The following is a 27,710-nucleotide window of genomic DNA, read 5'->3' on the forward strand; positions in this document are numbered from 1 at the left end:
CCCGTGTGCAGAGGCTCTGGCCTCCACCACTCCAGGAAAGCTGCTTGTCCACACTGCTGGCAGAAATGGTCACCTCTCGGTCCTTATCTACCTGACCTACGGGTAGCACCTGACCCGACGTGTCATTCTCTCTCCCTTGAGACAGTCTTCATTTGGCTTCCAGATAAACCCTTCCAAAAGAACACTTTCCTGGTTTTCTCCCGACCTTTCTGGCTGCTTCTTCTGAACTTGTGTTGCTAAATTCTCCTTCACTCCCTGAACTCTAAGTCTCGGAAAGGCCTTTTCTGTAGCCACACCCACTCCTGGGTGACATCACCCAGTCCTTGGGTTCCTGCTGCCACTTGGGCTACTTCTTTTTATTTATTTACTTATTTATTTTTGGCTGTGTTGGGTCTGTTGCTTCGCGCGGGCTTTCTCTAGTTGCGGTGCACGGGCTTCTCATTGCGGTGACTTCTCTTGTTGCGGAGCACGGGCTCTAGGCACACGGGCTTCAGTAGTTGTGGCGTGTGGGCTCAGTAGTTGTGGCACACGGGCTTAGCTGCTCCGCGGCAGGTGGGATCTTCCTGAACCAAGGCTCGAACCCGTGTCCCCTGCATTGGCAGGTGGATTCTTATCCACCGCGCCACCAGGGACGCCCTGGGCTACTAACAGCAGAGGCCAGGAGGCCTGTTAAGCATAACTCTTATGCTATCGCTCCTCTGCTCAGATCCCCGCTGCTGGAAGCAGGACTCCCAGCCTGGTCTGTCTCACCCGCGGAGGAGAACACCAACCTACTGCTGTCTCCCAAACAAAGTTACCCCAATTTTAGAAACAAGCAGCAACATACATCTTCACTTGGCTACCTTTGCATAAAGGAAGTTTACTCATTTTAAGTGTTTAGAGGGTTTAAATGGGCCGAATTTACTTTTAGATAATTATTGCCCTTATTGCACAAATAAAGGCAGGGAAAGACATGCAATACACTTTACGCAGCACCAGCAAGAGTCTGTGTTCCTAATTTTCCTGGTGAGAAAATGGAAAAAGGAAAATGGCCCCAGTGTTAATAGTGACCCATGTTAAACTAGTGTTTGGGAGTGCTTAAAAAAATATGAGAAGGGATATCTCAATAGTAAGCAAGATCTACTTTATGTGGGAGCAGAAAGAATTTTGGTGAGTATCTCAGAATGGCTAAAACTACAATAATATTTTTGGTACTGGAATCAACTGAATTCTGGAATACACCTGCCATTTTTACTGTAAAGTATTTTAATTTCATGTTTAATTTTTTTTTTTTTTTTTTTTTTTTTGCGGTACGCGGGCCTCTCACTGCTGTGGCCTCTCCCGCTGCGGAGCACAGGCTCCGGACACGCATGCTCAGCGGCCATGGCTCATGGGTCCAGCCGCTCCGCGGCCTGTGGGATCCTCCCGGACCGGGGCACGAACCCGCGTCCCCTGCATCGGCAGGCAGACCCTCAACCACTGCGCCACCGGGGAAGCCCTCATGTTTAATTTTGAAGAAATAAACTTACATAGAAAACGATGACCTTAACTAGCAAAAAGAAGAATCATCTCCAGATTTGGCAGTGCTTTGTTTTTAATGGAAAAGAATATAAATTGTGATTAGAATGCTGTAAAAGCAGGTACAATTCTCAGAAGGGATAAGGTTCAAACAAAATAATCATTTGTAAATTATAAGTTGTTCATATTTATAAATTATGATCTTTGATTTTTCTGTTTCCAAAAAAAGCTGAAGGTCAACAAGAGCAAACTCGTGATGAATCGTCCCCTGTGGTTAACAGGGAGATTCAGAGAAAGCTTGCTTCTGAAATTTGCTGACATCAAAGGAAAAAAAGTCTTAACATTGTTTGGAAGGCCTGTGCTAAGCACAGAATGCCCAACTATTTACTGAACGTTATGTTTAAGAAGACCTAAGGGGAAGATATATTAACTTTAGGCTCAGAGCACTCAGTCTGATGACAATCGGATGCTGACCCTTAATGAGTCTGAGAGTTCAAAACAAGATATTACAAAAGAGAAGCTTTGCCATTTGAGGACCAAAGTAACTTAAATGACTACTACTCACCTCAATCAACAGTTTTAAAGCCTCTGCAAATCTGTGAGCATTTTATAAAAGGACTCTAACGAATAGAAAAATAAATTCTCCCAGCTCTCAAAAATCTCAGGATAAACTGATAACTGCCAATATTATACTCTATGATACAGTAAGTGCTGAATTCTACTCAATACAAAATTATAAACTATGCTGAAGTTTCACCATCTGCTAATTAAAAATTTGAAATATATGATCAAGATATTATCAAATAATTGGATTTACAGGCATTCTGTTTCAATTAAATCAATATTCTGAAGCAAGAAAAAAAGAGCTAGTTCCAAATAGAATTCAAATACGATGAAAGATTTCCTTCAATAAATATTCTGAACTTAATCGGCTTAAATGGACGTAGGTGCTTCTAACTGTTAAAAAAAAAAAAGTTCAAGATGACATTACCACATCCTTGAGCTGTTTATTTATTCCCTGTCTAGAGCCTGATTTACAGGCGATAAAATGCAATCACAACCCACACCAAAGCAGGAATCATCTGCTAATGGAACTTTTAATGGAGAAGTGACCAGTGACATGAGGTAATTCTTCCTATGTAGGAGTGCTCCTGAAGACCTCTCTGCACTTCATCACAGTAAACAATCACTAACATATGCATTAAAGAAAATTTAAATACATTATGACCCAATAAATATCATAATCAATCAATATACAATTTTCTTCTCTTAAAGATTTAATGTTCAGATACCACACTATTAGTGCTATACTATTACACTCACTTAGATCTGGACAATTTTTAACATGTTGGTACAAAGTTTAACCATTTGTGATCAGATATGTTTTAGAAACTACTGCTCCCTTAGGAGTTTCCATGCAGAAAATTATATGAGTAAAATCCTTAAAGTGAGGAACTAAATTAAGTACGATCCTCAAATAACTATAGTTTTGTTACTGGTTTTGTCTAAACTTCATTATTTTAAAGAGCTCTGAGATAGAATTTATACAAACTTCATTTTTAGGAGAAAGGTTTAGATGCCAAATTTTTCTCCCTGGAATCTGGTTTAAAGAGGTAACATATTCCAGGGCTTCCCTGGTGGTGCAGTGGTTATTCATCCACCTGCCAACGCAGGGGACACGGGTTCGAGCTCTGGTCTGGGAAGATCCCACATGTCGCGAAGCAACTAAGCCCGTGCACCACAACTACTGAGCCTGCGCTCTAGAGCCCACGAGCCACAACTACTGAAGCCCGCGTGCCTAGAGCCCGTGCTCTGCAACAAGAGAAGCCACCACGATGAGAAGCCCGAGCACCGCAACGAAGAGTAGCCCCTGCTAGCCGCAACTAGAGAAAGCCCGTGCGCAGCGACAGAGACCCAACACAGCCAAAAATAAATAAATAAAATAAAAAAAGAAAATATTCCAGAGTACAGCAGTGAGAGCGATCTGTTATCCCCTCTGAATCTACAGCACTTTCCGAGACTGTGTCGTCAGGACAATTCTCAATGCGAGCAGCACGTCACCGACCAGCGACGCACAGAGCTACCAGTGAGCCAGAGAGCTTCCGCGAGCCAGGATCATCTCGTACTTATCCTGCCTCTACATGATCAAGATTGGACAATTCATACACTCAGGAAGGAAAAATAATATAGAACGGTAATAAGATTTAATTTATGCAAATAAAATTACTCTGCTGTCTGTCACTGCACTGTATAAGAACCACTGAATTTAGGGAGTATTTCAGGTTAGGCTATCAAAATAAAGGCTCATCTTCACAGAAAGAACGACAGCTCATCCTTTCAAAGATTTTCGTGCAATGGGTTATGAAACTGACATCCTTGGGAGGAAGCTGAGACTGAGTCGAAAGGGACCACTGACAGGGAGGGATACTATCTCCCTGAGAACTGACACCAAGGACAGCACACAGCTCCAGGTGGGAGAGACACATTATGCCTTAAAATGAATTAAGGCGAGAAAATGATCTGTTTGAAATTTATGCTAAGGAATCTAACATCAGGTCAATGTCTGAAATTTGTCACTGAAATAAGGGGAGCCTGAAGAAAACATACTGTTAAAATGGTGAGGTCAGGCTGAAGCCCATTACTAAAGTTGAAGAACGCTTAAAGTCTGTATTATTAAAATAGCGACATTTGGAATCTGAACAAATAAATAATAACTGGGCCTATAATGATGCATCTCAAAGAGATACAAATAAAGGAGCATGATTTTTTTTTTTTTTAAGGAGCATGATTTTTATATCCAGGACATACCGATTCTCACTACCCCGCTGCTTTGTTAGGCCTGGGGTTCCATTACCATTTGTCATTAACACACACACACACACACAACACAAAACTTACTACAGAGCTACAGTAATCAAAACAGTGTAACACACACACAAAACTTACTACAGAGCTACAGTAATCAAAACAGTGTCACACTAGCATAAGGCTAGACATAGAGATCAATGAAATAGAATCAAGAGTTCAGAAATAAACCCTTACATTTGTGGTCAGCTGACTCTCAACAAGAGTGCCAAGACAGTCTTTTCAACAAATGGTGCTGGGACAGCTGGACATCCATACGAAAAAGAATATAGAGGAAACTCTTAACTCACACCATCTACAGAAATAAACTCGAAGCAGCCGCATAGCACAGGGAGATCAGCTCAGTGCTCTGTGACCACCTAGAGGGGTGGGACAGGGAGGGTGGGAGGGAGGGAGATGCAAGAGGGAAGAGATATGGGGACATATGTATAACAGATTCACTTTGTTATAAAGCAGAAACTAACACACCATTGTAAAGCAATTATACTCCAATAAAGATGTTAAAAAAAAAAAGAATCAAAGACAAATATAAGAGCTAAAACTACAAAACTCTTAGAAGAACATTCAGGTATATATATATATATATATATATATATATATATTTTTTTTTTTTTTTTTGGGGGGTGGGGTACGCAGGCCTCTCACTGTTGTGGCCTCTCCCGCTGCGGAGCACAGGCTCCGGACGCGCAGGCTCAGCAGCCATGGCTCACGGGCCCAGCCGCTCCGCGGCATGTGGGATCCTCCAGGACCAGGGCATGAACCCGTATCCCCTGCATCGGCAGGTGGACTCTCAACCACTGCGCCACCAGGGAAGCCCTCCGGTATATATTTTTGTGACCCTGGATTAGGCAATGGTTTCTTAGATAAGGCAACAAAAGAAAAACAAAATTAAAAACTTTTGTGCTTCTAAGGAGAACATCAAGAAAATGAAAGACAACCCAAAGAAAAGGAGATAATATTTGCAGACCACGTACCTAATAAGGGACTTGAAACTAGAATATATAAAGGACTTAATGACAGGCAAACAACTCAGTTTAGGAAATGGGCCTGAATAGACATTTCTCCACAGAAGACAAGAAGCACACGAAAAGATGTTCAACATCATTAATCATCAGGGAAATGCAAATCAAAACCATAATGACACACCACTTCACACCCACCGGGACGGGTGTTACAAAAAAAAGACAGACAATAGTAAGTGTTGGCAAGGATGTGGAGAAAATGGGACTCGCCTACATTGCTGGTGGGATTGTAAAAGGGTGCGGACATTTTGATATAGTCACCATATGACCCAACACTTCCACTCCTAGGTATGTATTTCTCTTGGCAAGAGAAATGAAAATATACTGTCCATGAGTGTCCACAGCAGCATTACTCATAAGAGCCAATAGCAGAAACAACCCAACGATCCATCAAATGGCGAACTGATAAACTACAGCACGTATTCACAGGAGACAAAGAAGGAACGAAGTGCTGATATACGCTACAGTATGGAGGAGCCCTGAAAACATTACGCCGAGGCAAAGAAATCAGTCACAGAAGGCCACATATTGTGTGAGTCCATTTATATGAAATGTCCAGAACACGCAGATCACAGAGACAGGAAGTAGGTTAGTGGTGGCCCAGGGCTGATAGGACTGGAGCAGAATGGGGAACAACTGCTAATGAACATGGGGTTTCCTTTTTTAGGATCTGTTCTGAAATTACAGTGGAGATGGCTGCACAACTCAGTGAATGTACTAAAGCCCACTGAACTGTACTCTTTCAAAGGCTGGATTTTACGGAATGTGAATTGTACTTCAAAAAAACTGTTACTTCAAAATAAGTCACAAGAGCGTCACCTACTCTGCAGGCATCAATTTTTAATTAAGGTGCTTCTCAAATGGGCAACTCCATACACTAAGCTTCAAGGGAAGGTCTGTTTAACATAATACGTACCACAGAGAACAGAACTACAAATAAAGGAATTTAATTGTAAAGTTGAAAATGATTATAGTTCTGATTAGTTTTTATAGAAAATGATTACGTAGCAACATTAGTCTCTTACTTATTCAAAGACGGTAAAGCTGCTGAGTAATCACCCCTGGACACTGAGCTCTGAGCGTGGCTTGCACTCCGCCTGCTGCTGGCTCAGTGTCACCGCCCCGAGCAGAGCTGCGCCCCTCGTAGCCCCACCTTCCTGACCTCCCAGCTGCCTTCAGCACATTGCTCACTCCTCCTCCTTGGTACACCTTCTTCCCTACTGAGACTCCACCTCCTTGGGCCCTCCTCCCCATGTGCTCACTCTGCACAGTCTCTCCAGACACCACAGTGCAGCCCTGCGCCAGCCGGGCGCTCACCAGTGGCTGCCCCCTCTCACCTCGTCTAGCAGAGATGGCCCCCGGCCCTCCACCAGCCCCAGGGCTGCTCAACGCCGCAGCCCCGAGCCACAGCGGCTGCTGACACCCAAGCTGATGAGAACGACGACATCACAAGGAGATTCCCTGCACCAGCCCCAGGGCAGCCAGACAACATCTGCGCCATCGCAGCAAGTTCCTGCAGGGGGTGCAGCTCTGGGTCACACCTGCTCATCAGTTCTTCGCTGTGCCTCTCCCAGGATTCCAGACCACCCCCCGTCTGGTTCTTTACCCGTGGACACTTCACCGCAGACTGCTACCCTATCTTTGAACACCGACCAAACCATCCACCCATTCTTCTCTGGAACTTGTGCTTTCTCTAGAGATCCTCTCTCTCCTTCCCTCGGGAGCCAAGCCGGCTGAAAAGGCCACCGACACTCTTTCCACCTGTAACCCTTCCATTTCCTTTACCTCACCCCAAAGCAAACTCATGTCTATCATGCCACCCCACTAAAAACACCACCACCGACTACCCCCCTCATGTCCACCAGCTGAGGGATGGTTACATAAATGTGGTTACATCCTACAACAGAATATTAACTGGCAATAGAAGGAGTGAAGTACTGACACATGGCACAACGTGAGTGGTCCCTGGAAACATGCTGAGTGACAGAAGCCAACCATAAAAGGCCACATGTCATGATTCAATTTACGGGAAATGTGCAGAATAAGGCACAAATAAGAGACAAACGGTACCTTAACAGATTAATTAATAGTAGAGTAAGCAACAAGAAGTAGATTAGTGTTCGCCTAGGTCTTGGGGGTGGGAAGGGAGGAGTAACCGTTAATGGACACAGGTGATGAAAAGGTTCTAAATTTGCAGTGACAGTCGTACAAATCTGTGAATGCACCGAAACCGCTGAATTGTACCTTTTAAACGGGTGAATTGCACGGTTTCAGAATTCTATCTCAATAAAACGTTACAAGAAAAAAACACCCAGAAAACAAACACTTGCTGATAAATCCAGTGGTCACGTTTCAGTCCTCAGCTGACCTGACCTCACAGCATGACGCTAGGTAATCAGGGCACCGTCACTCAGGACCGGATTGCTGTCCTCGTCTCTAAAAGCCATTCTCCGCATGGGTTCCACAGGGTCTCCCTAAAAATGTACAAAGTCTGTCACCTCAGCCATTTGCTGAACACAGTGATTCTGCACGACCCACGGGATGAAGAGCCAACTTGTCATCATGGGACACACCGGCCCTTTATGGTCTGGTTGGCGGCTGGCCCCCCGGCAGGGCTGGCAAACCTGTCCTGGAAAGGGCCCAGCAGCACATACTTCAGCACTGCTCAGCTCTGCCCCCGGGGAAAGCAGCCACAGACAATATGGAAATGATATTCCAGTGAAGCCTTTTTTTTAAAAAAGAGAAAACAAACAAACAATAAAATAGGCGGGTAGACTTGCTCAGGGGCTGTAGTTTGCTGCCCTTAGGTTCAGACTGTCACCTCTGGTCACTCCTTTGACTTTCAGAAGCCGTACTGATTACAGTCCTTGTGTTATAATCCAGCCCGTCTCTAAAAATGTGTTGGATAGTAAATATTAAATATCAGGCGTTCCTATTCTACTATTTCAAACAGTGGAAATAAAAATGCATTCCTAGACGATCCAAAAACCCTAACAAATTTCCCCAAAATACCATGAAAAATGTTTACCTATCTGTATAACAACACACCCAGGTTCTTGGGCAACATAAAGCATGAACTTCATTTATCATCAATCTCAGTAGTTAGTGGCCACGGTGTGTGCACTGTGCGCGATACTTTCCAGAACCAGGGAGAAGTTACATCTTCCTTCTATACTGCAAGAAACATCCCAGTATGAAGAGAAACGGGAACTAACTTGAGGAAGGGATCTTCTGAACTGGGCCCGGTGCCTGGCAGAAGTGGGTGCTGGGAGCCAGGAAGGGGGCAGAAGACATCTCCTCACTCTGACGAGGCGGGCTGGCCAGGAGGCCCGAGGCTGGACCGCAGCACCCACACGATCCTCCCACCTCCACCCACTAGACACTGCAATGGGCTGCTGACTCTTGACGGTGGACTTGGGGTAAAACTTTTTGCCTGTCATGACCGTGAGTACTTGGTAGTTAGTTTGAGTACCGGGGAATCCCTGCACACGTCCCCAAACACACCATGCTCTGTAAGTTACGACTGGTGGAACGAATTCATTCATTCATTCATTCAAAAACCAAGAATCATTCATTTTCAATTTCCTATGGGAATAACCAGATGATTTTCCACCTCACTTGCAACAGCATAAGTTTCAATTACTGATTTTAGTGGGATACTTGCCAGCCACATCCTGTTAGGATTAGTAATTATCAACACTATTTAAGTGCAAAGAAGCAAACAAAATAACCTTATATGTAAATGTTTCCATAACTTAAAATGCTAGTAATCAATTAAAAAGAAAAAAAAGAAGAATCCCTTTCTTGGGGGACTGGGCCCGAGCTGTGGGGAAGAGCCCCTCCCAACGTAACTGGAGCCCCCCCTCCTACGCCCCGCCTATGGCAGCCCACAAGCTATGCCACGGTCTGAACGTCTGCGTTTCCCCCAAACCCCGCACACTGTGATGGCGTCAGGAGGTGGGGCCCCTGGTGCTTAGGGCACGAGGGTGGAGCCCTCGTGAATGGAATTAGAGCCCTTGCAAAGAAGCCCCACGGAGCTCCCTCGCCCCCTTCTGCCATGTGAAGACCCAGGGAGCAGGCACCAGCTCTGAACCAGGAAAGGGGCCTCCACCAGATAAAACCACGCGGTGCCCTGATCTCAGACGCCAGGCTCCAGAACTGCGAGAGGTCAATTTCTGTTGTCTGTAAGCCACCCAGTCTGTGGGATCTTGTTTCAGCAGCCTGAACAGACTAAGGCCAGCACTGCTCTAGTTCAACAGTAAGTGGGACTGGCCTCAGTGGGTACCTTCGTCCTGCTCTGACTCTCATGGGAAGGTGTGCTTTGAAAGTTTCACCATTAACTAGGAAGTTTCCACTACGTTATATAACTAAGTTTTCCTTTCATTTACAATGAAGGGTAAGGTGTGTTTGTATAGATGGTGTATACCATCAGATGTAACATTCTGGTTACTACAGCATTACCGTAATATCCTTAAGTGGCCAATTTTCAAGAATCTGCATACGACGTATATAACACAAACTACACTGAATAACTATGGCCTTCCACCTCACAGCACTTTGAAAATTTTATAGAACCTTAAAAGAATCACTTTTAACACTGATTATCAACAAGAGCAACTGTGGAAAGACAAAATATTTACAGTACTCATACCTGTGCCAGCAGATAAACAGAATTTTATATCATGCTTCCCATGTTTTCTACGCTGTATCAATAGCTTTTAAATGTGCGTAACTGTGTATGAAGTGCATGATGCTACAAAGCAGTTATTACGTAAGAAAACACGGTTCAGGGGCTCATCAAAATGGCTCAAGCAATTCTGAACAAGGACCTTCGACGAGACAGGCGTAGCCACGCAGAGGCACCGCGTTTCCTCGCCCCGCGGTCTGAGACCCGTTTTGACATAAAGTTTACTTTACCTTTCCAAGCATCCTGCCCAGGAAGTAGTAATGTCTGGCAAAGGACTCCCCCACAAGCATCTGGGCAGCTGGGTTGGGGTACAGCAGCCCTTCGTTAGTGGTCTTAAAGAAGCCCTGGTTGGGGTTAAACCCCGACTTCAGTAGTTCATTTAGAAACTCTCTGAAAATACCACCACCGTCAATGCCAGCTTCGTCCAGGCCATGTGCATTGAGTAAGTGCACACGGATCCGCTTTTTCAAATCAGGCTCTGTTAAAAGAGGGGGGATGGGGCAAGGAGAAAATATTTTTTTAAAAAGCAATAAAATAAGCTGGTATTACAGGAAGTTAGGTAAGGGGAGCAAGAATATTAAAAATATTTTAATGCAAGACTTAAAAAAAAATCAACATTAAAAAGAGACAATGAGACAGACTGACCAGTATTTCCCTCAGAGCCCACAATGGGAAGAAGAGAGACGTTCCTTTGCACTGATACTGACAGACCAAGAATGGAGTGAGGCGGGGGAGGTGTGTTTGGCAGAAAGTACAGTTATCCCACATATGCTAAAGGATGTAACAAACTCAAATACCAGGAAGAGGGGAACGGAATTGAGGACCTAAGGATAATACTGGAACAGAAAACTATTACCAAGAAAGGCAAAAAGATAAACGAACAAAGCAGATGTCAACGAAGTTAACATCACAAAGACCCTTGGAAAGAGGCGCAGGACACGAGTCAGAACACCAGAATCTGCATCAGTTAAAACGATGTTCGGCTGAAAAATGGGGGACATTTTTGGTTACATAATGTGCCACAATATGCAATTTTTAAGTTGCTGAAGTCTGCCTGGCATGTGAGGGGCATTTCCACACAGGTCCTCATAAGGACAGCACTGAATAGTAGGGATGCCAGGCCCCGGACTCACTTGCAATGAATGCAATAGCCTCCGACACAGGCTTCAGGGCACAGGCCCCAAATACGGGCCAGTAGACGTGCTTCTACCACAAGTCAAAACCAGGGGCTCCCTGGCTTAATCAGGGAACAGGTCTGACAATGTAACTGACACGTCCTTCACCGTCTCCCACCAATGTCCTTCGGTGCTTTGCACATCAAAAGCCGCAGGTGGAGGGCGACTGAACCCAGGTCGCAGGGCCGCACCCGGGTCCGCGCTGTAGCTGTCTTTCCAGCAGTGTGCAGTCGCCCACACGTATCTGACCCAAAGCATCTCAGGGGACAGGTGAGCTCTAGAAAACACCCCAGAAAGGGGTTTAGCAGAATGTCGGTTCAGCTGAACCCCAGCACTGTGATGTGCGAGTGTCAGTACTGAGGTCACAGGACCTGGGGTGTGAATATTCTATGCTACCCTTCAAACAGGGCCGACAGTTTAACGTGTGGACTGAGGCCCACGGCGCCTGCACAGGAGAGGGCCGCCCACCCATCCTGCCACAGGGACAAAAGCTGTGCCTGGCGAGCTCTCCTCTAGGGCAGTGCAGTGCCCACACCTCTCTCAGGAGTAAACAAACCCGACCAGAGGCGGCAGCAGCGCCCTCTTGCGCTCGTGCTTGTGAGGGAATAACCACCGCTGACGTCTACCCCGAGCTGGCAGAACTCACGCCAGGAATTTCACATACATTAATCACTTCCAACCCTTTAACAACCTCTGGGTTAAGAATAATCCCCATTCTCGTGTGAGAAATCCAAGGACAGGGAAGGCTGAATGATTTACCCAAGGACATACAGCTAATATTGTAAAGGGTAGTACTGTAATTTTAAAACATGTCTATCACCTACAAAGCATAGGTTCTTTCCTACTAAAACACATTCTTTTATTTTTAAAATTTAACTACACTTAAATGAAGAACATGCTTTTCACTGATGATTAAATTCCACAAACAGTGTTATCAGCATCTATTTTGATCAATACAATTACCAAGCATGGTCACCCTCAAGGCCTAGGTTAAATGCAGGAAGAATTCTAAGCAGACAACCGCGGATGCAACACAAAAGCACAGTTGGTTCTCTGTGGCCTTTACATATATCTTCTCAACACTCAGTTTTCAGGATAAACTACAAGCATTTATTTGTCATGTACAGTATTTCTCAGACTGAATGTCAACAGTGAGCAGCGGCAGGTTTCTGAAAAATTCAAAGTGTAAACATTCTGTAAGCGGTGGTGCTCCGCCAAGGCCCGCCCGCTAGCCCTCATCCAAACCACTAACCGTCTCATCCAAACCGCTAACCCTCATCCAAACCGCTAACCCTCTCATCCAAATCGCTAACCCTCTCATCCAAACCGCTAACCGTCTCATCCAAACCGCTAACCCTCTCATCCAAACCGCTAACCCTCTCATCCAAACCGCTAACCCTCTCATCCAAACCGCTAACCCTCATCCAAACCACTAACCCCCTCATCCAAACCGCTAACCCCCTCATCCAAACCGCTAACCCCCTCATCCAAACCGCTAACCCTCTCACCCAAACCGCTAACCCTCTCACCCAAACCGCTAACCCTCATCCAAACCGCTAACCCTCTCATCCAAACCGCTAACCCTCTCATCCAAACCGCTAACCCTCACCCAAACCACTAACCCTCTCACCCAAACCGCTAACCCTCTCATCCAAACCGCTAACCCTCATCCAAACCGCTAACCCTCATCCAAACCACTAACCCTCTCATCCAAACCACTAACCCTCTCATCCAAACCACTAACCCTCTCACGCAAACCACTAATCCTCTCATCCAAACCGCTAACCCTCATCCAAACCGCTGACCCTCTCACCCAAACCGCTAACCCTCTCATTCAAACCGCAGCACTAATCTTCTGTGTGTGTGTGGGGGGAAGCGGGGGGCGGGTCTTTGTATCTCAGAGGCTCCACAGCCACTCACAGACGTCACTTCCTCAATTGTGGCCAGAACTGAGATTCTGTGGTTCCCTGAAGCTCATTTCTGTAAACAGCAATATACAATAGCACCATATTTTTAGAAGCAAATCTAGTCTTCTAGGTATCTTGCCACTACTTGATTCAAAAGACAGATTAAAAGTATCTACTTACACAGTAAGGTTGGGGTGGGGGGACCTAAGTCGTATATTACAGTTGACCCTTGAAGAATTCAGAGCTTAGGGGCCCACACACAGTTGAAAATCACACAGCTGTAACTTGTGACTCCCCCAAAACTTAACTACTAATAGCCCACCGTTGACCAGAAGCCTTACCGACAACATAAACCGTCGATTAACACATATTTTGTATGGTATACATATTATATGCTCTACTCTTACAATAAAGTGAGCTAGGAAAAGGAAAATGTTATTAAGAAAACCATAAGGAAGAGAAAATACATTCACAGTACTGTACTGTATTAATTGACATGTCAAGTTTACATCATCTGCTTTCAAGATGAATCGCCTGGCTGTCAGAACCTACACCAACACTGTTTACACGATACAGAACACTGCAGATGTTATACACATTACTAACACTAGACATCGAAAATGAAAAGATAACGTGAAAACGAAATTCCTATTTGTTTACAGGTATAACGATTCGTGCCCTGGTAACAAAGCGTCAAGAACATGACTGTTGACGGTCGCCTCGCCTATACACTAAGGAATGAATGCTTACAGCATGTTTATGGCATACACCATTAGTCATACCCATAATACAGTATTGGTAGCATTGTTACATGTTTCTAAAAATCACTTACCTGTGATGATAGGCCGATAAGCAGTTTCTCCAATTACAAGAGAGAGGGAGGCATACTGTACGGTAACGTTACTTTGAAAGCAATGTTTTGAGAGTAAGAAAGCTGTCACATCGTTAATTTTACAGTTAGCATCGCTCGCTGTGCACTTATGTAAGCATGGGCTGTCCACTTCAGTACAAGTCCTGCACACGATGAACTGTCATCTGTCTACACAATGAACACCTGGGCCACGATGATGATGACACAGAAATGTCTCACACGGTTCTTAGACTTTCCCAGGAAGACACTCACACACACAAGAGCTAAGCTGCTCACTGCGAAGTGGGAGTGGATCAGCACAAAGGCCTTCGTCCTCGTCCTCACGCTGATTAGGCCGAGGAGGAGGCGTTGGCGGGGGGGAGGTGGAAGGGGAGGCAGGAGGGGCAGGCACGTTTGCTGTGACTTTACGGGAACAGATCATAATTTCTGCCTGACTTTTTTGCTCTTTTATTTCTCTAGAACTGTTTCTCTACGGAACCACTCCTTCTTCCACTGTTTGCTTTAGTTCCAGTGCCCACATCACAGAAGGGTCCAAGGCGTAAAAGTCAGGAGCGACGTCGAGCAATCAGAACCCTCCCGCCAGGTGGCCTGCTTGCCGCCAGGTGCTCTTCTTCTGCATCCTGTCCTCATCACTGGCTGTGGTTCAGAGGCTCTCATCTCCACCCATTCGTCTTCTGTCAGCTCCTCTCACCTGGTGCCTACTAGCTCTTGCCTTTTTTCTCCAAGATCCGTATTTTGAAAGCCTTCACCCCACCTTTTTTTTTTTTTTTTTTTACCATATTTACAATCTCTTTCACAATTTCCTTGATTGGCTCCGACGTAGATCCTGTGAAGTGATGCACAGCATCTGGACACTTTTCCCCAGCAGGACTGTACTGTTTCTGGCGTGGTGGCTTTCACGGCTCTTTCTATAACAGCTATGGCATCATCAATGGTAGGAGACTCTCACGATGTTCTCTCTGCTGGGTTCTCTGACACCAAGTTGACAAGCCTTTCCACGGAGCACCACGTGTAATGAGCCTGAAAGGTCCCTATGGCCCCCTGATCTAGAGGCTGAATTAGAGATGTGTTTTGTGAGCCAGCAGACCACTTCTATGCCTTTGGTGTTGAACTCATGGGTTTCTGGGTGGCTATGTGCATTTTGCCAATATCAAAAGAGCTGTAAAGGCCATCCCTTGCCAACAAGGTGCTTCCTGAGGTCAAGGACAAGGCACCGATGGAACCAATCCAGAAAAAGGGCTCTCACTGCCCAGGCCTTCTTGTTGTCCAACCAAAGACAGACAGCTGGTGCTTACCTTTCCCCTAGAGGCTGGGGTGAGCAGCTCTCTAGATGAGGGCAGTCCTGCCCATACACCCAGCTGCACTCCTGCCCCTCCTGCTTAAATACTGGTGCTCACTTCTCCTCCTCACTAAAAAATGTCCTCTGTGGCAGATTTTCCCCAGAATGGGGCACTTTCACCTGCATTAAAAACCTGTTCAGGCAGATGTCCCTTCTCCTCAACGATTTTCTTAACAGCGTCTGGGAGCTCATCTGCTGCCTGTTGGTGTTTCTGCTGTTATCTTGACAATTTTAAAGCCACACTTCTTCCTAAAATTATCAAAACATCCTTTGCTGGCATTAAATTCTTCAGCTTTTGATCCTTCACCTTCCTTTTGCTTTAAGTTGTCATAAAAGATACGAAATAGCAGTATAACACACTATTTTGAACAAACTGGAAATAAATTTTAGGGCTCTCTTGACAATTTTTAGGCTCTCCTGAAAACTCTTGACAATTTTTTTTTTTTTTTTTTTTTTTGCGGTACGCGGGCCTCTCACTGTTGTGGCCTCTCCCGCTACGGAGCACAGGCTCCGGACACACCGGCGCAGCGGCCATGGCTCACGGGCCCAGCCGCCCCACGGCATGTGGGATCCTCCCGGACCGGGGCACGAACCTGCATGCCCTGCATCGGCAGGCGGACTCTCAACCACTGCGCCACCAGGGAAGCCCCTTGACAATTTTTAAAGTAACATGGTTATTAGATGGTTTATTCTTTTTTTTTACGACCAGTAAGAGAAAGTAAATTTGAAAGTATGTAAGGGAAATGCAAACCTTTAACAAAACATATGGATACATTTTCTGACTTTGAAAATTTTTTAGAAAAAGTAAATTAACTGAAAACATATCTGGCTTTTGTATAAATAAAATATGTAAACTTAAAATATTATGTTATGAAAATAATACATCACAGTTTCTTACTAATTTTCAATGACATCAATGTCATTGGAAATTAAACATTTAGAGAATAAAACATGTATAGAAGAAAAAAAAGTCATATAGAAAGACTACTTTTCCTCAAATCATATTGAAGTCTATAGATATGCCTTTCTTACAGCAATCCTGCATGCATTTTCAATATGAAATAAAAAGGTACGTCACAAAAAGTACAAGGTTTTTGTGCTGCTGGTGTAGCCGCTGCCACAGCTTCACAAATTTCCTTTTCTTATTTTTTATTTTTTACACCAGTCCTCACGGTGGATTCATTTGTCTTGAAGTGGCAGTAACCAGAGCTGCAGGTACACATCAAACAGCCCAACATTTTCTCGTAACGTCACGCCTTTTCTCTGCTTCTTGGGAGCACGTCCAGCATCACTTGCAGCACTTTGTGTTGGTCCCCCGTGTTCGCTAAGGTTCACAGGGTTGCACTAGACACAAGGGAAAATACACAAGAACCACGAGCCACCACTTTTTACTGGGTTCGCGGTTTCCTGGAGGGGACGTGTGCTCAGGCGGAGGTGATGAGGGTCACGCTTGTCTCAAGGGGGTCCACACCACACTGAACTCAGCGCAGCAGCAACGGGAGGCGGCTAAGAGATCGATGAAGCAGGACAGCGTGCGCTACAGGCACCTGCATGTTTGCTCACATTTCTCCTAACTGTGAAGGGCGCCACACACCGTCTGCAAGTGTTTCTGTAAGTTTTGATAAACTTTAACTTCTTATAATAGATCTGTGTATGCTTCTGACAGTAAATGATAAAACAGACTAGTATCTATCAATACGTGTATTTTATGCACTCATGACATACCTTTTTCTTAATTTTTTCAGTATTTCTAGGTTACGCAGTTTATCTGCAAGTTTTTTCTAATTGTTATAAATCTCCAAAAAGTTTGGCAATGTATTTCTTGAAAAAAATCTGCATAAGTGGACCCACACAGTTCAAACCTGCATTGTTCAAGGGTCAACTGTACTTTGATTTTACCCTATTATCACTTCTTCTTCAGAAAAACAACATAATAAACCCTGCCCATTAAGCAAGACAGAATCCAACGAACCAACACACAAGAGCACAAGTGAGGCTCTCAGGAACGGAGTCCAGAACAGCTCAGAGCCGACAGCTCTAGCAAATCTCATCCCAGACAATGGATGGCACCAAGAGCTCACCGAGACGTTAACCCTCACAACACTCCTGAGAGCAAATACGGTCCCTTCTCCATAGTCACCACAAGGAGAGATGAACAAGCCACGCTCTCCCCCAGGTAAAGTGCTGCCGGGTGGAGGCACGGTGGAGAGCGCGTGCGTGGCATCACCGCACCAGGACCCGTGCCACTCTGCTTGCTTAGCTCCCTACTGCAAAAAGAAGTCACTCAACTTCTCTGAGCTCCACCAGGTCAGTTCACTTGCCAGATGGGGCGAAACCCACACTTTAGAAAACTGTTCTGAGATGATACGAGATATAAGAGCCCATAAAGAATGGACCTGCTTTAATGACTAGATGATGTATGGAATAATCCTATTAATTGATTATATGTAAATGATCAGTCAACGAAGCACTTCAAACCAATTTTCCATAAGTAAATTAAATATTCTGAGATGATATTTAATTTTATAATTTGCATAGCAAAATACCAAACGATTTTGACATATGGTTTAAAAATTCTTATTAAGAAGGCCTGACTGAGAGAACACTTGTAAAGATTTAAGGCATTATAACATAAATATTGTAAGATTTTTCCAAAATCTTTAAACTCAATGAGATTATCAGCCTGCACAACAAGAGAGCTGGAGTGTGATGAACTTTTAAATCATTTTTAAGCTTAAGAGTTCATTAGGAAATTTGGGGCTTGTTATCACTGAGCAGTAATGTCTTAATCTCCATGAAATAAAGTTAACTGAAAATCGCTGCTAAGCACATGTTCTCATTTTGGCTGAAGAGCTCGCGGACATACACTAGCCTGCAGGAAGCAGGACCTGCAGGAAGCCCAAGCCCACCAGGTGCAGAACCGGGTCGGCTGTGAACGTCCACGCCCTTCGCAGTGACCCAGCCTGGGAGACACGGCTCCCAAGACCTGGCTCACGCCCTGCATCTGAGGAAGCCCTCCAGCATCAAGCACGTCTCAGCTCTTCTCTGAAGATGCCAGCCGTCTGCCAACTTATGACTCCGTCAGAGCTCTTGTCTTTCTTGTTTTCAATCACAAATTCAACAAACATCTACTGAGCACTAGCTAGCTGGGTGGGAGGAACAAGGATGCAGGATCCCATCTTAGACCATGAGGGCCTCAGTCAAGTGGGAGACACAGACACAGAAACTGCTAACACAGTAACACATAACACAATACAACAGCTACTATAATTGATTATGAAGGACTGTAGATCCCAAAGGAGGGAGAACTTTTTTTTCCCCAAAAATATGTTAGACTAGGTGTCAGAATACCCGATATCTGCCCCACTCATTCAAAAAGTTTTGAAAGCACGACATCCTAGGCAACAGTAACCTGGGATAGAGGAGAGCTCACAGCCTGTGTCAGACTTGAGTTAAAACTCTGTCTCAGTCTGTGATACTTGACCTCAGAGGGCAATGGCACAGATTAAACGACCAAACTAAGCTGGGTTAAAGACAAAAATTCTGCACACAAAACCTGGAACAGAGTAAGGGAACAAGTGACGTTAGCGTTCCTCCACTGTTCCACAATATGAAAGAAAAGTATTCAAAATGAGAGGTTTTGCTTTCCTAGAAGAAAATGAAATTACTCCCCTGGAAGAAAAGGCAACCGTTATTCTGTATCTGACAACCTGCCAGCACCTCCCAAAGACGTGAGCTGGAGCCTGCCAGGCTTTCGTTTTTAATACCTGCATTGATATAACACCGATTTAATGTAATATCACGGATACCATATTGTAAAGTTAAAATTATTAATATACATATTAATAACACTAGAACTTTTAACACTGGGTGTCAAAGATTAACATAAGACAAAATGTGTCACTGACCTCTAAATGCTGTCCCAATTATTGTTACAATATAATTCTCCTTTATCTAATAGCAGTGTCATTGACGCACACTTAACCTTTGATAAAGAAATTTGGATTGCAATGGCGTTTATATTAGTGTATTTAACTTGGCTTACAATTTATGATGTTTATATAAATAGACTGTTATATACGACATTTTTAGAATCATAGCTTTTTTGTCAACTAAATTTTAGAGACAGACATTTGGGGGAAAGAAAAGCTCTTTCCTTAAAAAACAAATCAATATTTGAAAGGCTTCTGGAGCAATAATTATTTGTTAATCTTAGAATTATTATTTGATAATATACATCCCCCAAATTTGACCTACTACATTTGTTTTGAACAGTCATTACAGAACAAGATAATCAACACTAATTGTTTAATGATCACCTTTTCCTATAATCCCCCAGCCTCCCACTGCCACAGGTGCACATACAGAGAGAATTATATATACCATTTTCTGGGGAAAGTTTGTCATAAGCATCTTCATAAATATAATTTCTTCTTATTGTGACATTAATTCCATCCAGAAATGGACCGTCTCCTTGAACTTCTTGCTTATCTGCATAAATCAACCTTTGAAAGATCTAACAGAGGGGAAATCATAAGGTTACTTGAAAACAACAGATTTTTCGTTATGAACATAAGCAACCAAAAGGAAAAACCGCAAAATAAACCTTCACTTTACCTTCTGTTATCTCCATAAACTCTGAAACAAATTTTAAAGGCCAAGGTATCAGATACTGATTTTATGCCTTATCAGTGAACGTGCACTATTTATATATTTGTAATATTGTTCTTTTTCCCCACTTTACAACAAATTTTAAAAATCCCATGCTATGTCATATTTTCAATATTTCCTTTTGGAAACCTTTTATAAAACTCCAGATGGTGGCAGGAAGAAGAGTAGCTTTGGAAAGCTGTACATTAATATTAGTAGGAATATCTCTATGGTGATAAAATTCAAGTAATTTTTTTTATGCTAAAAATCCAGTAGAGGGCACTCAGGAATTATGCAACACCATGTGTATACGTGAGTGTGTATGTGTTTTAATGAAGAAATGTCAATAGCTTTAAATGTTCATCCTGTGAAAAGAGTGGGTAGACCTAAAAAACACCCTCTTGAAGCCAGAAGTGTAGTAGTTTTTAGAAATTGCTAAATAAGTTGGTGAATACAAACAAAACATTTTTTCAGGACGTATTTGATTGGATTATGCTTTTATAAATCATGGTCAACTATTAACAATCTAATAAGAAAAACATAAATTATTTAATGAGATAGGCACTAGGCAACTTTATAGAGATTTTTTCCATTGGCGTTACTTTTTTTTTTTTTTTTTTTTTGCGGTACGCGGGCCTCTCACTGTTGTGGCCTCTCCTGTTGCGGAGCACAGGCTCCGGATGCGCAGGCTCAGCAGCCATGGCTCACGGGCCCAGGCGCTCCGCGGCATGAACCCGCATCCCCTGCCTGCATCGGCAGGTGGACTCTCAACCACTGCGCCACCAGGGAAGCCTGGTGTTACTTTTTAACTCTGAGATGATATAAATAACCACAAAACACATGGAAAGAAACCAAATTCCATACCTTTACTCGCTCCTCAAACGGAACCACAAAGGGCAACTCTGTTAGGATGGCGAGCTGTCTTTCCTCAGACACAGACAGTGGCGGGGACTCCAGACCTACTGCAACACAGTTTAAAACCTTCGTTACTGTGTGTACCTTCCTTTCCAGACTCACAAGGCTACACTCTGTATGGTTCAATTTAAAGACATTCTGGAAAAAGCTGAACTATATACAGGGACAAAAAACCCAACCTGTGGTTGCCAGGGGCCAGGGTAAGGAGCTGGCTACAAGGCATGAGGTGTTTTCTGGAACGATGAAACTCCTCTATCTGGCCGATCATGGTCAAAAATCACAGACCAGCAGACTAAAGAGCGAACTTCATAGTATGTGAACTACACCTCAGTAAACTCGAGTTAGAAGAGCGACGAGGCCCCAGGGAGCTCACCGTCCAGGGTGGACCGCAGGGGGCCGATCCTCCCCATTCGCCTGAACCTCCAAGCACTTCTGGACGCCGGGACGTAGAGCTGGGTGACCTGTGGGGACCAGACACCCTGCTTAGTCAGCCCTTCCCTGTGTCCCAGCACACACGCCTACCCTGCCTCATTCGAGCTGCACCGGCGTTTCACATTTATTTAGTTGCGTCCCTCTCTCCCACCTCCTGTCCTTTTCAGGAGACCTCTTCATAACCTCTCTCCTATGCTGGTGCTCTAGTTAACGATGTATAATATCTGGACATAGTAAATCATCATAATATGACTGCTTTATGAAGAAAACCACATCACCCTTAAAAAATTAATTTCTCACTATTACCAAATATTCACTCTCATAATTTTTTAAAAAATTGTCTGAATGAGCATCCAAATAAGGCTGGTATAGTGTGTACTGTCTCTGAATCCTTTTCATCTGTCAGGTCCCTTCAGCCCTCATTTCTGCCCTTGTGACTTTGATGAGGAAGCAGAAGCATTTGTCCCGTAATCTTCCCCATTGTGTGGATTTTGCTAATTGCAGCATCATGGTGTCAACATGTACTTCTAGCCCCTCCATTTTCTATAAATTTGTCGTTACATCTGGAAGTTTCACCAGGCTTGGTCTCCGGGAGGAACACTTCGGAGGTGGACGGTGTTCTCTCCTCGAGAGGCACGCGTGCTCAGCACCGCTGGTCGCAGGTCAGCGATGAGAGCAGGAACTGGTGGGAAAATAGCAGCCAACTGTCAACAGGCACCAGACACACTGCTTGGCTCAGCTGGCAGTCTCCCTGGAGCACAGCAGCAGCACAGACCCTCGTCTCCCAGGCCTCCGGCCCACGTCTCCACTGTACTTCAGCGGGGGGCCAACACCGAACTTCATCAGAGCAGGCAGGCTAGACACCGTCTTCACGTGCTGTCAGCTGGAACACTTCCACGTCGAGAAGGCTCTCACAGCATCGACTCCACGGTTAGCCCACGAACAGTTCACAAAGGAAAGGCGGGCTAAAGGTGTGATGACTTCCTTCTTCCTACCAGTGTTTAAAACGAGGGTGGTTCCTCTGCATCCCACAAAGATGACGAATGAAGTTCTTCTTTTTAGCATCCGTATGAACTCACAGATTCAAACACACTTGACGGTTAGTCCTCTGCACCTATGCTGCTGGCGCTCGCCTCCACCTCTGGCTGCTAAAGCCCTTTGAGGCGGCCCCCGGCCCTCACACAATCTCCCGTGGCCCCCGCTCTCAGGTGAAAGAACACGCCACTGTCTCGCGCACTTCCTCCCTGGACCTACCACGAACCACTGTGCCGAGGACCCTTTCTTTTCGGTGGGAAATGTTCAGAAACCCCAACATCGGCCCCAGAGGCTTGCACTGCTACAGGACCTGCCACAGCATCTCAGCCTGGCCAGTGGGCAGAGCTCAAGCCACATGCTTAACTCAAAGAGACAATACTCCATGCGGACAAAGCGATGCTTCTAAAACAGCCCTGTTTTCTTTAACATCTCTGTGATCTTGTTTGCTCCGTACCCACCACCCTGTGCCCCCAGCCTCAAGTTTCTGAGATGAATCCAGTCATGCGTTTCTCTGACAAACAACAATGAAAACACCTCGTGTCCTTTGTTAATGTGATCTTAATTTATTTTGAAATAGATTATACTATTTAATCTACTTTAGATCTAGATCTTAGTAATATTCACATTTCTCTCTGTCCCTTTAGAAAACCAGAAATAAGTTCCACCTCTTAAGTACTAAATATATACTGAAAATAACAATAAAAGCAAAAATTTTTTTCAACCCCCCAAAACCCCATTATGCTTCAATATACTTTGTGGTTAAGAGCAAATTAGGATTAACAACAAAAATGCAGGATGCACGTGGGAGCCAACGATGTTGCTCTACGTTCTACTAGGTGACCTAAGAGTTAGTGACACGAAAGTTTACTGTTAATGTTTAGTTACATAATCAGTTAAACAACTTTAAAGGATTTATTCTTCTCCCCCAAAAGATAAAAGCTGAAAAAATATGTTTAATGAAAAATATTCAGAAGATTTAAAAATGACACCTTATCTGCTTTAATATCTTCTTGCTCTGACAGCCAGTGATTGGGAGGACAAAACTTTCTCCTTGCGTCTCTGGACTTCAACATTTTCACTAGGTTGGTGATAACCTGAGAGGGAGAACAGGAACACGTCACACGCAGGCTCGGGAACTACGGCAACACTTCCGGTCAGGAGTGAGAGGCCACGGCACCACTTCACCTCCGTGCCCGAGGACGCGGGCTTCCGTGGTGAAGAGCTGGCTAGACCGCCACCAGGTCTGTCTGCAGAAAAGCGCCTCGTTCTGTGATTACGGGAGTTAGCTTTAGGTACAAAGCGGTTAGTATCTACCGGCAAAGAGAAAAATTATTAACACAAATGTGTGCAAGGGCTGACGTCTTAAAAACGGCAAGAGAGGCAGTAATTAAGGTTTAAAACACAAATGGGGAAACCTATTAGCCCATTTGAGCTATAATAAAAGACATCTCCAAGTGCAACAATTTCCCTAAGGTAAAACACATTTCTTATTTTTCTGAAAAACACTCTATTCAAGGCTGCTGGCAGCGGGAGAGGGGTGGGGGGTGAGAAGCAGTGTCCTAGACACACCTGTCAACCTTCCAAAAAGAAAGATCACTTCAGTATTTCCCTTACACAAGCCTCTGGAATTAGGTCTGCGTCCCAGTGCAATTCCACGCAAACTCAGCGTACCGTCCTTCAGAAAGCCTCCCCGCACGCTCTGGCTACCACCCCCCACACCGCATTATCACAGCCTAGTCCTTCACTGCTGCTTTCCCTCTCTGGCTGTGCGGTAAGCCCCCCATGAACAGAACCCAAGTACCTACCTAGAAACCTACTAGGTACCTGATGGTGGACGACTGTATAATAAATTCTGTGATGTACGATTAAAGAGATCTTAATGGTACTGTCTATTTAAAAAAGACATGAAGTTGTACATTAAATAGAAATGTGTTTTGTAATAAACAAAGATAAACCAACACAAAGTTGTAAAACCAAAGTTTTAAACCTTTACAACCAGGAGTTGATCAGACAACTACTATGAAGTTAATGACTATGATGGTATTTTCTGAAAAAGTCAGCCAGGCTTTCTGTACACATTGCCTCTAATTCAGTAAAATATAATTTGAATAAAGAACTAGGAAATGTCATTGTGTGTCCAACGAAAGTGGGTAAGAAAGGGTCCTTGGTTGATATCTCAGGCCACTATGACACCAACACTGGTTGGATGATCTGCCCAGTGACAGAGAAAAAGTAATGCTTGAGCGGTTTGGCCATCCAGACAAAACCACATTAGCAAAAACCTCTCAAGATCTAGAACACAGCTTGTACACTGGCGGATATATCTTGCCAATTTAGCTGTGACGTCTACCTCGTGGTATTTTAAAGCCTACTGTAATACTATGGTACTGTCCTTTTCGAATCAGCAGAAACTAGCATAGGTAAGCAATCAGTTGCTCAGGGGTCAGCTTACACACATGCAATGTTTTACGATGACTGATTTTAAGTGCAGCTGTGGTAGACTGAGAAAGGCCTAGTCTTTGGTTCTATCTGGTTAACCGCTGGTCATAAACAGAGTAAGGCCATTGACCTACGGCACCAACTCTGGGAAGTCTCTCGGTACTGCTCTTCAGAAGAAAAGACGAGATCCCAGTAAGTTCATTCCATGTGCTCTCTGGGTCTGAGACAAACTCAGTCGGGTCCACGCAGCTCGCACCAACAGATGCTCTTTCAACAGTGGAGAGTGAAGCACAGTCTTGTGGCAGGACGCACATTATGTCTTATCTCTCCTTTTACCTAACCAATTACCTCGGTATTTTGAGTAAATTTGGATTTAACAGACATTGTGCTGAAATTTACCCACAACACACCACAACTGTTGACAAAAGACGTGCTTTCTGACAAACACTTATGTGTGTTTGTTTAATTGCACCCATTAACTTATGGCTCTCACACATCCCCCAGACTCTTGACACCATCCCCACTGCACACGCTCAAGTTCACAGGTGCCTAACCCCCAGGAGCAGGCTGTCATCCACCTCCCGGTATTCACCACGATCCGATCTATGCTGATGAGGACATTTCTTTTCTATAGGTCACAAACATTATCAAACTATCTAAGAGGTAATTAATGCCATAATTTACATTCCTCTTTTAAATTACTGTGAAATGAAACATTATAAAGTTTCAATATATGCAGTCTCTAGGACTCCCAGAGAAAATACAGGACACCTAGACAAAGCTGAATTCCAGATAAACGTCAAATGAATTTTTTAGTATAAATATGACCCAAATATTGCTTTATTCAAAGTATATGTCTCAAATATTGTTTTTAAAAAGCATAAATGTATCCAAAATATTTCACAGGACATACTTGTATCTAAAATGCATTTGCTGTTTATCTGAAATCCAAGTCTAACTGGGTGACACATACTTCTACGTGTTAATTCTGGCAATATGAGCCCTGGACCAATTCCCCAAATAGTTTAGAAATGTCAGATCCCCTAAGAGCATTCTTCTCCTTTAAACTAGTTTTCTTCTAAGTTTTAGAGAAAAACACAAATTTTTAGTAACCATGAAAATTTTAACTGGATCCATTCTGTGATTTCAGAACACCTTTAAACACATTCCCTTCCTCTGCATTCATTTTCAGTATCACAAACTGTTAGGAATATTTAGTACTGAAAAAGCAAAGTTTACATAGGTAACTGTTAAAAAACCACGTAAACTGAAGAGTGTCACAGGTAAAGAAAATTGAAGTAACGATTTTATACTGGATCAATACAGACGCCCAGTGTCGAGATCAAAAGACAGTTTCTCTTTCAGTTAATTTTATCAAATCTCCTCGCACAGACATGCCTACTACAGAAGACAGGACCAGCACCGAGAGACCGGCAGGATTAACTTCAGTCCTGGGGTGCAAGTCTGCAAACTGAGATCAGAGGTTACTAAGATCTGCCCAAAGGGAATTCACCACACGGTCAGGCCTGTGGGTCAACACAGCTGCATTTCAGAACCTCCTGCTGACAAACACCCCAACGGGCACCACCAACAGCAACTGAACTTAGTTCACCTGAGGTGAGCCCGTCAATAATTGTTAACTGATCCCTAGGAGGTCGTGAAACACAGTGAGACTTGAGAACCAGAGTGTTAAGAAACATGAAATAAAACAGCAAACAAGCAGACACTGGGATAACTACATGTCCCTCACTCAGTACACAGTTTTGGCAGACTTTAACAGTTATAAACCATATTAGTGTTATATTTTACATGATACGTTTAACTCTTGTCTCCCAGGTCATCTTCTTCCGCGCTGGATGTAAACTTTAATACTCAAAAACTAACAAAATTACTGAAGCAAATACTCAGAAATGCACAAAACTGTTATGCGTGTTTATCTGCCATTGAAATAAAAAACAGGTGATATCAGGGAATTCCCTGGTAGTCCAGGGACTGGGACTCTGCACTTTCACTGCTGAGGGCCAGGGTTCAATCCCTGGTCGGGGAACTAAGATCCCACAAGCCGCGCAGACAAAAGAAAAACAACAAAAAACAGAACAGGTGACACCTACAAGCAGGTTTCCCTTAACCCCAATGTTAAAAGGACCAAGCAGATGACTGATTAGAAGCACACAGATGACTCATAAAAATCCCACCTGACAACGGTCCAAGTTAAAGACTTTAAATGTTCAACTGTGATATTTCTGAATGGAGACCACTGATACTTAGCTTTATTACTGCAACAAAAAAATACAGAGTCCAAATTTTGAAAGGCAACTGTAATAATCTTTTTGTCTTAAATTTGGTTATGTAAGTTCGAACATCTTAGGTAATTATTTTAAAACTTCAAAACAAAGCATAGGACACAGCACATAATTTATGGGTACCTAAGTGTGGTAAATGTGTGATGTGATAAATATACAATAAAGAATTTTTTCGATTTTGATTTCATAATGAAGAATATGTAAAAATGAAATACAGGGCTTCCCTGGTTAAGAATCCTCCTGCCAATGCAAAGGACACGGGTTCGAGCCCTGGTCCGGGAAGATCCCATATGCCACGGAGCGACTAAGCCCACGCACCACAACTACTGAAGCCCGCAGGCCTAGAGCCCGTGCTCCGCAACAAGAGAAGCCACCGCAAATGAGAAGCCTGCACACCACAACGAAGAGTGGCCCCCACTCACTGCAACTAGAGAAAGCCCACGCACAGCAACAAAGACCCAACGCAGCCAAAAATAAATAAATAAATGTTTTTAAAAAATGAAATACGGGCTTCCCTGGTGGCACAGTGGTTGAGAGTCCGCCTGCCAATGCAGGGGACACGGGTTCATGCCC

At 44.0% G+C, this 27,710-nt stretch overlaps 1 protein-coding gene across 2 annotated transcripts in view; it reads right to left on the reverse strand.

The window, feature by feature from the left end:
- UBE3C (ubiquitin protein ligase E3C) overlaps positions 1–27,710 on the reverse strand; it is a 117,722-nt gene that overhangs the window by 26,775 nt on the left and 63,237 nt on the right. The window contains exons 14-18 of one of the 2 annotated variants that reach the window (XM_030854353.2): positions 23,385–23,489; positions 21,302–21,389; positions 20,878–20,972; positions 19,747–19,879; positions 10,302–10,549 (exon numbers count right to left, since the gene is read on the reverse strand). In XM_030854353.2, coding sequence (XP_030710213.2) covers positions 10,302–10,549; positions 19,747–19,879; positions 20,878–20,972; positions 21,302–21,389; positions 23,385–23,489 — 669 coding nt within the window. Of the gene's footprint in view, positions 1–10,301; positions 10,550–19,746; positions 19,880–20,877; positions 20,976–21,301; positions 21,390–23,384; positions 23,490–27,710 lie in introns of both variants that reach the window. The other variant, XM_030854352.2, reaches the window with a different exon arrangement.

The sequence above is a fragment of the Globicephala melas genome, chromosome 9, assembly GCF_963455315.2.
Source record: "Globicephala melas chromosome 9, mGloMel1.2, whole genome shotgun sequence".
Classification (NCBI taxonomy): domain Eukaryota; kingdom Metazoa; phylum Chordata; class Mammalia; order Artiodactyla; family Delphinidae; genus Globicephala; species Globicephala melas.